The 11,603-nt window shown below is 42.2% G+C and overlaps 2 protein-coding genes across 2 annotated transcripts; one reads left to right on the top strand and one right to left on the bottom strand.

The window, feature by feature from the left end:
* The first annotated feature begins 2,839 nt into the window (after window positions 1–2,839).
* On the top strand, window positions 2,840–4,125 carry LOC120415096 (uncharacterized). The gene is made up of 2 exons (XM_039576514.2): window positions 2,840–3,173; window positions 3,241–4,125. Exons 1-2 carry the CDS (start codon window positions 3,102–3,104, stop codon window positions 3,586–3,588), a joined length of 420 nt encoding a protein of 139 aa, XP_039432448.1. The 5' UTR covers window positions 2,840–3,101; the 3' UTR covers window positions 3,589–4,125.
* Window positions 4,126–8,212: 4,087 nt separating this feature from the next.
* Window positions 8,213–11,359, bottom strand: LOC120415112 (uncharacterized). The gene is made up of 3 exons (XM_039576530.2): window positions 10,532–11,359; window positions 9,397–10,461; window positions 8,213–8,536 (listed from the first exon to the last, which is right to left on the bottom strand). Exons 1-3 carry the CDS (start codon window positions 11,357–11,359, stop codon window positions 8,213–8,215), a joined length of 2,217 nt encoding a protein of 738 aa, XP_039432464.2.
* Window positions 11,360–11,603: the final 244 nt, after the last annotated feature.

The raw sequence follows: 11,603 nt of genomic DNA, 5'->3' as shown, positions 1-11,603 counted from the left end.
CATGCTATATATTGTTAGAAAGGTATTTGAAAGACCTTTCCAACGCGTCAAAAAAAATTGAAGATCTGACAACCCCATCAAAAGTTATGAGCACTTAAGTGTTATTTATACACTTTTTTGAGGCCGGATCTCAAATATTTCGATGAAAAAGTTGTCCGGATCTATTATGCGACCCATCGTTGGATAGGTAATCAAAAGACCTTTCCAACGAGCCCAAAAGATTGATGACCTGACAACCCTATCAAAAGTTATAAGTACTTTAGTGTTTTCAATACACTTTTTTCAGGCCTGATCTCAGATATTTTGATAAAAATAAGTGTTATTTATACGCTGTGTAGTGTACCGTAATCTGGGGTGAATCGGGACTACAGTCTGAATAGGGACAGCAGTTTTTAGAGCACTTAAAGCTTTTAAATTTGGAAATGGATGTACACATCTTGTTGGCCAGAGTCTGTTCTAACCAAAACCAACCAGAAAAATCAAAATATTGTGCTCTAACATGGTTAAAACTGCTGTCCCAATTCGCCCCATGTGTCCCGATTGACCCCAGTTTACGGTATTCACTTTATGAATATGAGGAAGGCACCAACCACCTAAAGGTGGATTAAGTAACGTTTTTTTTATAATTGTATGGTTTTTAATTAGTAATTTTTATTTTATTTTAGAACTTCATAATTTTAGAATTTTAGAAATTAAGAATAGAAAAATTTGTGTTCTTCAAAATTCTAGATTTTTGTTGATTGTTATATATGTTAGATAAGTTTTTAGAATTTTGGTACTTTAGATTTTGAGTTCTTCAGAATTCTAGAATTTTTGTCAATATTATTTTTGTTAGAATTTTGGTTTTATTACAATTTTCTTGAATATTGAAAATATTATTATAATAAATTTATTTAAGAATTACACAATTTTAGAATTTTAACGATTTTAGAGTATAGTTAAGTAATTTTCTTAAAAAATAAAGAGTTCTAGAATAACCTACACCATTTTTTTTAGTTCTTGAATTTTAATTTAGTTTTAAGATATAAAAATTTTATGATGTTTGAATTTAAGAATATTGAAACAGTAGAATTTTAGAATATTAAGTTTTGGAATTATACAATTTTTGTATTACATAATTTTATGATTCAAGAATGTTAGAATTCATTGAATTATAGTCATAGAATGTAAGAATTATAGGATTTTTTTTTAGATTTTCAGAATTGTACAGATTTTAGATTTTTTCAAATGTCGAATTAAAGATTTAGTGTATTTTAGAATTTTTCGGTATTTTTGTATTTTAGAGTTTTAGAATTTTGGTATTTTTGAATTTTAGAACTTAATAATTTTAGAATTTTAGAAATTAAATTGTTATATATGTTAGTAGATATGTTTCCTGAATTTTGGTACTTTGGATTAGGCTAGTACAAATTTTATCTAAAGTTTTCTAAAGGCCTTATTGATTTTAGAAATTGAAGAATTTTTGAAATTTTAGAATTATGATATTTTCCAATTCTAGTATTCAAGTGTTTTCTAAAGTGTTTTACAATTTTAGATTTTTTCAATTTTGATGATCTAACATTTTTTTGTATTTAAGATTTTTTAAATTTTAGAATTTTATAAATGAGCTTAAAAATTTAATAATTTTAAAATAAAATAAAATAAATAAATTTAGAATGCTTTAGATCTGTACTACACTAAATTTTAGATCTGTACTACACTAAAACCCCGATTGATTGACACCAATTGACACCCTCTTCACACAGAGCTCACACTTACTACCAAAAGTTTGGTTTGATAGTAATGGTGAGTCCCGTGTAAAAAGTGACAGTTCGTCATTTTTTAGATTGACTTTGTCAAACCAACTGGGTACAAAAATAAAAAAAAGTTTCAAACAAAAAGTTATCAAACACCGGGGGTTGAGTGTATTTATAATTTTAGGTCTAAAAATTTTGGTGTTAAAGAATTTTAGAAATTTTAGATTTTATAATATTGCATTTTTTTGTTTTTATGAACTTTTTTTAAAAACAATTTGGACATTTAGCAGTTAATTTATTTGTGATTTTGTATTTTAAATTTCAGAAATTTATGAATTATAATAATAACAAATTAAAGAATATAAGAATTTTTGAATTGCAGAATTTTATATATTTTTTTGGTATTTTTTTAATTTTTAGAATTGCTGAACCTTAAAATTTTATAAATTTTATAGTGTTATAATTTTGGGGTTTTATAATTTTAAAATGATAGAATTTCAAAAGCTTAGATTAAAAAAATAGGAAGAATTAAAAGAAATACAATTTTTAACTTTTTAATCAGTTTCCTTTTTCACAGATCCAGAAGTCGGAGCTCAACCCGGATGCTGCTTTCAGTCGGAAAGGCGTGGCCGATTTCAGGAAAAGCTCGAAAAGCTTATGATTCCACCGGCGACGGTCGACCAGCCGGAATATACGAAGATGAAGATGGTCCGCACCGCCGGGACCGTGGCCGACTTTAAGAATAGCAAGAAAATTACGGTGGCGGTCAGCCACTCCAGGCTAAACCTACCGAAAGAGGCGAAGATAGAGATGGTCCGCACCGCCGGGACCGTAGTCGAGTTCAAGAAAAACTGAAGAATTCACCAGCGACGGTCAATCACCTCGGGCTGCTGCTGAACCTACTAGAAGAGGGGAGGAGGAAGACCGGTCGCTCAGCCGGGACCGTGGACGATTTCAACCTGTGAGTATAATGCATCATTCCTAACTAAACTATACAATTTAATTATTCAGTTTCCTTTTTGCAGATCCAGAAGTAGGAGCTCAACTCGGGATGCTGCTGAATCCGTTGAGCGTGGCCGATTTCAAGAACATGTCTGAACTGAACCTGCTGGAAGAAGACGGTCCGCACAGCCGGGACCGAGACCGATTTCAAGAAAAGCTGATGTTGCTGCTGATCCTGCTAGAAGAGACGAGGAGGGGGATGATCTGCAAAGCTCAGACCGTGGCCAATTTCTAGAATACGACTTTGACCCCCTCGAAAAGCTCAAGTATCCGCCGGCAACGGTCGACCACCTCTGGCTGCTGCAGAATCTTCAAGAAGAGGCGAGGTTTAAGAATCCGTCGAGGAGGGCCCACCGTCTCGGGATGCTGCTGAACCTGCCGGAAGAGGAGATGACAAAGATGCAAAACTGGGACCGTGGCCGCTTTCAAGAACCTGTGAGTATAATGCGTTATTCCAAACTAATCTAACTAAACGTTTACTTAATCCGTTCCCTTTTCGCAGATCCGATTTCAAGAACATCTCCTTGGCACCCTCGAAAAGCTGAACCTACCGGCGACGGTCGCCCACTTCGGACTGCTGCTGAACCTGCCGGAAGAGGCGAGGAGGAGGAAGGTCCGCTTATCCGGGACGAGTTCACGGAAAGCTGGAGAGTGTACCGGCGATGGACGACCACATCGGGCTGCTACTGAATCTGCCGGAAGAGGCGAGCAGGAGGACGGTCCACACAGCGGGGACTTTGCCGGGAGCTCAACCCGGGATGCTGCTGAATCCGTCGGAAAGCCGTGGCAGATTTCAAGAACATCGATCTACCACCCTCGAAAGGCTGAAAAAGCTGCCGGCGATGGTTGACCACTTGGGCTGCTGCTAAACCTGGCCGATTCCAAGAACATAGCCCCCTTGAAAAGCTCAAGAATCTGCCAAAGACGGGCGACCACCTCGAGCTGCTGCTGAACCAACCGGAAGAGAGGTTGGAGATGGTTCGCAAAGCCGGGTCCGTGGTCGATTTCGAACTCAACCCGGGAAGCTGCTAAATCTGTCAGAAAGGAGTCTGAACTGAACCTGCCGGAAGGAGATGGTCCAGTGGTCCACATAGCCGCAGGAGTTCCAGGGCGGCACCTTCAGCATATCCAACCTGAACATGTTCGGCATGACGCACTTTTGTGCCATCATCAACCCCGCTAAAGCTGTATCCTTGCCATCGGTGCTTTTCCGTTCCCTGGCTTCGGTTCCGTGGTCGATTTCAAGAAAAGTTTAAGAATCCGCTGGCCACGGTCGACCACTTCCAAGACAGCGGCTCGTTAATCAAAGTGTCATTTTAAAATAAATAAACCGAGATAAAGTATAATTATTACGATCAGAACCAAAATTAGTTTTATTTGAGTTTAAAACATAAAAGAATATGAAGAAGAAGAAAACCAAGAAGAAAATCGCAGCACGAAATATGTCCGATTTTTCGCCAGATTTGTGCTGCTCAGTTGACCGCAGTCCTGCGAAAATCTTGCGCAAAATCTGGCGTTTGTCTGGCAGATGGGATCTGTCAAAATGCATAACCGATTGAACCGGGCCAAACGGTTCGTTCGCCTCAATCGTGCACGACCGGTTTGTTGCATATTCGCAAGAATTCTGGCGAAAATCTTGGGCCAGTCGGGGGGAAAATCTGCCAGACGTCTGGCGCAGCGCCCAAGACAAAACGCCCGCCAGGCGCCCCCCGTTTCCGTCTGGGGAAGAGTGCTCCTCCACCATTTCCATCCAACACCCCTCTTATTTCCAGCAGATCCCCTCACGAAGACGACGTATCTCTTCCATTTTACTACACGCACACATCGATGCAATGTTTATGGGAGGGCCAATGAAACACAAAAAAAAAACACACAAACGGAATAAAACAAGAACCTTTCGGCAGTGCTGGAAGAAGCCCGGAAAATATAAACAAATCGGACTCACCTTCAGCAAATCGGAAGCTATGCTGCAGGTTCTGGGTACGGTTCCCGGTACGGTCCCGGTGTGTGGTATGGGTACTCATGCGTACCAACTAATTGGTAAAACACTGGTTAACACACTGAATTAATATGCGGTTGGGAGGTGTTGGACTACTCTGGGTTGCACCGAGAGTTCTTCTTGGGACACGCCAGGATTATTGGACACGGCCGTCGCCGGTGCAGCCAACCGGAGTCGACATTTTTACACTTGTTTCACACAACTTTTTTTTTCGCTGAAGCTTATTTGGCTGGGATTTAAATCTTCTTTATGAGATACACACTAGACTATTAAGCTATTATACGAGAAGAACTGGATTCGAACTGAGATTCTTCGTGGTGGACACTTTTGGATTAAGAGGACCGGATTTTAATCTATTCCAGAACTAGGATTGACACCATTCGCACAAACATTAGCATAACCGCGGAAGCACTGCTGAACCAAATCAAAGATCAGCTCACAAACACAGACGTGGACACAAATTTGGCCCAATTCTTCCGGAATTGATCGCGCCGAGATTTGCGTGGCCAAAAAGGGCCATCTTCTTCCGGTTTTAAGGGCAGACCAATCTCTGCACTGCACTTCCCCTTAACTGATTGCTTATCGAAGGTATCGACCCCCAGGCGATTGCTTTTATACTGTTGTAACTTCCCCCCTAATCACTGCACTTCACTGGGAGATTGTAACTGGGTCGCGCGATAGGTTCCGGAACCTGGTTCCCCGGGCCTTTTTTCCACCACAAAAATTCACTGCGTTCGGAACACACTGCGTTCTAGTCTGGTCGTCGTCTCGCGAATATCTACAAAACCGTACAATAAGTTACGCACACAACAACGCAATTCTGGGCATCATTACCATTGACAAACAGAGGAGGCTACAGAACCAGAACCCAGCACTAGGACTGTGCATGAAGTTGGACAGATTGACAGATTTAAGGTCTAGCGTATTTGGGCTTTCATTCATTCGTACAGCGGTTCCAATTGGAATTCTGGGAAAGACTGTCAAAATACGGGTCGTGCTGTCTCGCTTTGTCCCACACGGTCCGAAGCGGGGTTTGTTGATTGTCAAGTTTGGGTTGAATGAGGCGAAGCGAGAAGCGACGTACGGGCGATTGTTGTGAATGGGACGAGAAACGTTTTGTAACGGTTTGAGAATGGAGTGTGTCTGCGGTGGGGTTTATGTGTTGGCTAATTATGAAAGAAAGTTAGTGGTTAAGAAATTGATTTCAAGATAGTAAGTAACGCTGAATGGGAATGTGGGGTTGTATAGCAAAATGAGTCAAAAATCTCAAAGAATAATATGAAAACTCATTAACATAAATGTAGTAACAAAATAAGAATGATTTTTAACAGCTGAATTTGGAATTTATTTGACACTTGAAAAATTTACGTACAAAAATAGTGAGAAGTCAATGCAAATTTTCATTTTAATTTTCATGCAAAATGAACTATACAGATTCTTAAAAATAAACTTTAAACCTATGTCAATGAGATTAAACAAATATCTCTGTTTTTGTATTTAATAAAATCAGCAAATTTAATTGAACTACACTTTCAAGTTCTTCATAAAGGTTGTATCAAATGATTTGATTGAAATCCCTTTTCACTATTTCAAACTGGACTCGGTTATCCTAGTAATTATTATTATCATTAAACTTAACATACTTTAAGTGTTTTTTTTTCTTATTCTAAAATTCAGATTCGATGACAGCTTCCTCAAATTAAAATATATGTGATTGTTTGCCTTTAACATTACCAAATACCTTTTTTTCAATTTTCACAATCACAATAAAGGCTTACAAAACTTTTTAGAAGTGATAAAACAAAGTTTATTGTCTTATCATACCTAAAGGTGAATTTCCAAAATACATATATTTTTATTAAGAATTATTTTTCTATGCATTAGGGGACTTAATAAGGTATATTCTGCGCTTATGTTTTGGATGGTGTATTATTTTTAAGGAAAATTTGTGATTTTTGCAATAAATCTTAAATATTCTCACACAAAACTAAACTCTAATAAATTGCAATTCATGGAATCTTCTATTTTATGGAAAAGTGTTTAACCTCTACAACCCAACTCCGCCTCTAAGAGGGCTTTTGGGGGCTTCGATCTAGAAATTCGTTGAAAATCAATTTTTCAATCTATTGTTGATCAATAAAAAGCATTGGAACAGTTCTAGATTTTTTTGGGGTTGGAAGTTTTACTTGTTTTATGTGACTTTGCCAATGTTAAAAAAAATCATTTTTGCTATTGGAAAATTTGGCTGTGTTTTTCATTCATTGTCATATTTGATGTGAGAAATGCCGCTACCAACTTTTTAACAATTTAAATGATAATGAAAATTTAAAATAGTGACTGTAAAAAAACAAAGAAAAACTAAACCTTTTTGATACAGCCTATTGTAACAAAAATTTTGTGAAAAATGAGTTTCTCGGATACTATTGGTTCTATTTTTAATGTCGAAATTTGAGAATATTGCGAAGTTGTCTGCTCTTTTCAATAGAAACGATTTCGAAATTTTGTAACCAGGAATAACTTTTTGAAAGAAATAAAACCATTTTTTACATTTCTAATGTTGGGCTGGATTTAAAAATTTCAAAGTGCAGACAATTTTACATAATTTGTAATATTTAAAATTTAAATTTAACTTGAAAAATGCTTTGAAAAAAAAAATAAAAGCCTTAAGACGACTGTTCGTGCACGGTTTCGGACACTGCACTTAAAACGCGCAATTAGGTTGCAGAACGGCACAGTTTATTAAACTTAAAACGCTAACAGTTCGGACGGTGTAAAAGTTAGTTTTATTACGCGACGGTTGTGTTCTCGACGGTGTCTAATTGCGACTGATACTGGAGCAGTTTATTGTGATCGGTTTTGTGCAGGGAATTTGGAGAGGGATTTGGGCTACGGGAGAAGAGAGAATTTTGAGGAACAGGAATAGGACGATCATTCGTGGGATTCAAAGGGAGATCAGTAGATCTCCGACTTGTGGATCACATTTCAGGGGTTTCCAATCTTCGTGCGCCAACATGCCGGCCGCCTTGAAAACCTAAGGTTTTAAACAGACTACGACCCTGACAATGCTCTCTTCTTCTCTTCTCTGATATCTGTTATCTCTCCACTTATCACTGCTTCTGTTTTGCTACTGTTTTTCTCCAGCCAAAAATAGAAAAATAGAAATTACAAAAGAACGACACTGTTTCTTCTTGCTGTTGCTTTCTGCTGATGTGGTTTTCTGCTTCAGCTGCTTTGTTGTCTTCACTGCGACGACTGCATCAGCAAATCAGCTGTGTTGAGTTGAGTCTGTTTCTGCTGCCCGCGCTGGTTCGTTCATGTTGTTCAGCTGCATTTTGGACTGCATTTCTGTTGCTTGGAGTGCAGTTGTGGTTCGGGGGATCCAGCGATGACCGCAGACGGTAAGTACCTGCCAAAAAGAGTGACTCAGAGTCTAAAACGACAACATATATTTACAGGATACTTAACGTTGGGCTTCTTAGGGGCGGCAGTCCAACCCGTCCGATTGCGACAGCGCCACCCCGAGTGCTTTAGTGCTGGATCCTCGAACGATGGCCACTCGGATGAACAGCTTGTACCGGCGCAGCAGAAACAGACAGGTGCAGCTTGTACTGCAACATACGGCGACAGCTTGGCTTGGCCACAGTTGTAGCCAGATGAAACGGTTGCGGCCACAAGCCGCTAATGATGTTTTCAGGAACTGACTGCTTCTCGACAACGGTGTTGTGTTGACTGTCTGGGGCTTTGACGGATGTCCTTGGGGAGGCCAACTAACCTCGAGCGCTATTGGCGCTGGGACGACCTTCGTTGGTCGTGTTCGGCAGAGTAGGAGGAGGGTTTACCGAGTACAGGTGTTCTTGTAGCGTCCTCACTCGTTGCCCCCTTGCTACTCTCTCTTGCTCGGAAGAGTGGGGGAGCTACTTTCATCTCTTCTACCCCCAAACCGACTACATTTGTGCACGTGCAGGACCACGTTGTGCTGCTGGTTCTCAGGGCTGCTTCGACCTCCGAAACGAGTTGATCAGACTCGCAGATGATCACGCTTACTGAGCTGGAGAGACGAGGGTCTAGAATTCGTCTCGCTGTGCACGCAGGTGCACACGTGTCCTCTTGGCTACTACAGCGACAAAATGTAGTTTATAGTTGATTGTTTTCATGCAAATGAGCGCTTTTGCGCGACGGGACAGAACGGTACAGTGCGGTACTGGATTGCATTCCAAAGACGGACAGATGTTTACGGATAACGGACGGACTTCATGCAAAGGTTGATTGTTGACGGACGGAAGGCTCGAATTTGGCTCACTGGAGCCCAGACAGTAAAACGGCTCGACTCAGGGGAGTCGTACAGACTAAATGTTGTTTTTCAAGTTTGGACAGTCAAGTGCAAGATCAGATCTTCACTAACGACGGTTACGCACAGTTGTGCGCACTGCTTGAGATCGACAGTTTGTTCTCAGCAGTTCCACGGATTCGGTTGCAATGCTTTGACGTGCAGCCGAACGTTGAGCAGGCATCAAGTTCTTGAGGGTGTCCCGATCGGCACGCCGGCCGCCAAGGCACGGAGTCGCTACGGTTGGTAGGTGCGGAGTTCAGCTGCGCGACTGCAACGTGTGCGCTTGTTGATCTGCTTGGTACACGTCCTGAAACGACCCAACCGAAAACAGTATTCTGCAGCACAGGGCCATCCTCGGCGATGCGTGATCGACCATCTCGTAAGAGATCGAAATAATGTTCAGCACCGATGATCAGCTCCACTTCTCCAGGTTCGTTGAAGTGTGGGTCAGCTAGGATGATGTTGTTCGGAAACTCCCACGCAGTAGTGTTGATGTTCTGATTTGGCAAAGCGGATGTCAACTCCGGAAGCACGTAGAAATCCATCTCGCGGTTAAACTGCGGCAGAGCGGACGAACGGGGTTGTACGTTCGCTGAAACAAGCTGCCGTGAGACGACAGACGACCCGCCAATTCCGAGTACGGTCAGGTAATCTGGAGTGCAAAGAAGATCGAGCTTCTTGCAGCATGCGGAGGACATAAACGAATATTGCGAACACGAGTCGAGCAGTGCTCTGACTAGGCGTGTGTTTCCGCGCAGATCACGGATGCAAATTTGAACGGTTGAAAGTAAAATTTCATTTTTACGGTTGTGGGAACTGATTGACAGTGTTGTAGTGTTGTGGCTTGTGCATGGTTCTGTGGTGGACAGTTGCTGAGTGTTCTGTGAGTGTGTGTTCGACTGAGCAGTGTTTGAAGACTGGTTCTGTATTGGAGGTTGGATTTGTGGTTGCTGCTGGCCCATTGACTGATACTGCGGCTGCTGTTGTTGATACTGCTGCTGCTCAGGTGTTGGTCTGGTCAGTGCTTGCGAGGCGGAGGGTCTCTCTGGTACAGCGTTGATGTGCAACAGTGAGTTATGGTACTGATGACAGTGATGACACGATCCTCTCGTGCAGGAACGAGTTGAGTGTCCAGCACGCAAGCAGTTCAGGCACAGATTCCGTCTCCTAGCAGCTTCCATTCTTTCATCGACAGTTTTCTTCAGGAACAGCAGACAGTGAAACGGTGAATGGAACAGTTCTTCACAGAATGGACACTTGTTCACCGACTGAGTCACCGCATGACTCACTGACAGACGTCGTTGTTTCTCCTCATCAGCATTGGGCTTGGATGGCGCAACCGACTGCAGTACTAAGCAATGACCGCGCAAGTACTTCATCAGATCTTGGAACTTCTTTGGATTTATGATGAGTTTCCCAAAGACGCAGCGTGTTGCCATCTAAGCGCGAGCACACCATGTGTACCAGCAGAGTACTCCAGATATCCGTGTCCTGCCCAATCTTCTTCAGCATCATCAGGTGCTTGTCGAACGATCCGATAAGCTGATTCAGTGCCGCGTAGCTCTCCTGCTTCATAGATTCCACCGCAATCAACGCATCTAGATGAGCCTTGACGATCAGCTTCTTGTTGTCGTAGCGTTGCTCCAGGGTTGTCCAGGCCACATCGTAGTTAACGGCTGAAACGTCGATGCCAGCGATCTCCAGAAGCGCTTCACCGAGCAGCGACGAGCGTAGATACGTAAACTTGTCAAAATCCGACAGCTGGGCGTTGTTGTGAATCAAGCTACGATACGTGTCACGGAAAACGATCCACTCACTCAGCTCACCAGTATAAATCGGTAGGTTGATGTCCGGAAGTTTGACATGAGACAGACCAACAGCAGGCCTCGCATCAACAGCAGATGGTACAGGGACCGGTGCGACGGTCTCCAGCGGACCGCGCTTCTTGTACAGCTTCGCCTTCACAGCACAGTAGAAATCTTCAGCTTCCATCAGCACCTTCACGTTCTTCTCCTTCCGCTTCTTCTTCGCATCAGCCTCCCTCTCCGCACGTTCTTCTTCTGTTTCACCTTCCACCACTTCCACATCCAAGTCATCTTCTTCGGTCAGCAGCTCAATCTTGATTCGCACAGAACGGAACTGGTTGAACGTCTCGTCCAAGCGTTCTAGACGGACGTCGATCTGGTCAGCATCTCTCGTTGCATCGTACGCATTCACAAACTGCTGAATGGCTTCTAGGGTTCTCCGCAGGTGACTCTGCTGCTTTTCCAACTCGCGTAAACTAGGCGCCATGTCGAACACTCACGGCGACTACAAATCACACCACTGATCACAGCTAACCCGCTTCACAGGTAGATCACTGACTGCACTGCACAGAACTCCAAATCACAGCTCACTCAACGCCCACGCGAATTGACAGCGACCGACCAGACAGACAGCAGCGAGGGGGACCAACCGAGCAGACAACCAACGGCGGAACACCAGCGGAATCCAAGACCAACCGTCCAACAGAGGGAAGAACCAGGGCTCAGGAAAT

The sequence above is a fragment of the Culex pipiens genome, chromosome 2 (assembly GCF_016801865.2).
Source record: "Culex pipiens pallens isolate TS chromosome 2, TS_CPP_V2, whole genome shotgun sequence".
Taxonomy (NCBI): domain Eukaryota; kingdom Metazoa; phylum Arthropoda; class Insecta; order Diptera; family Culicidae; genus Culex; species Culex pipiens.
This window is presented reverse-complemented; position numbering and strand designations above follow the sequence as displayed.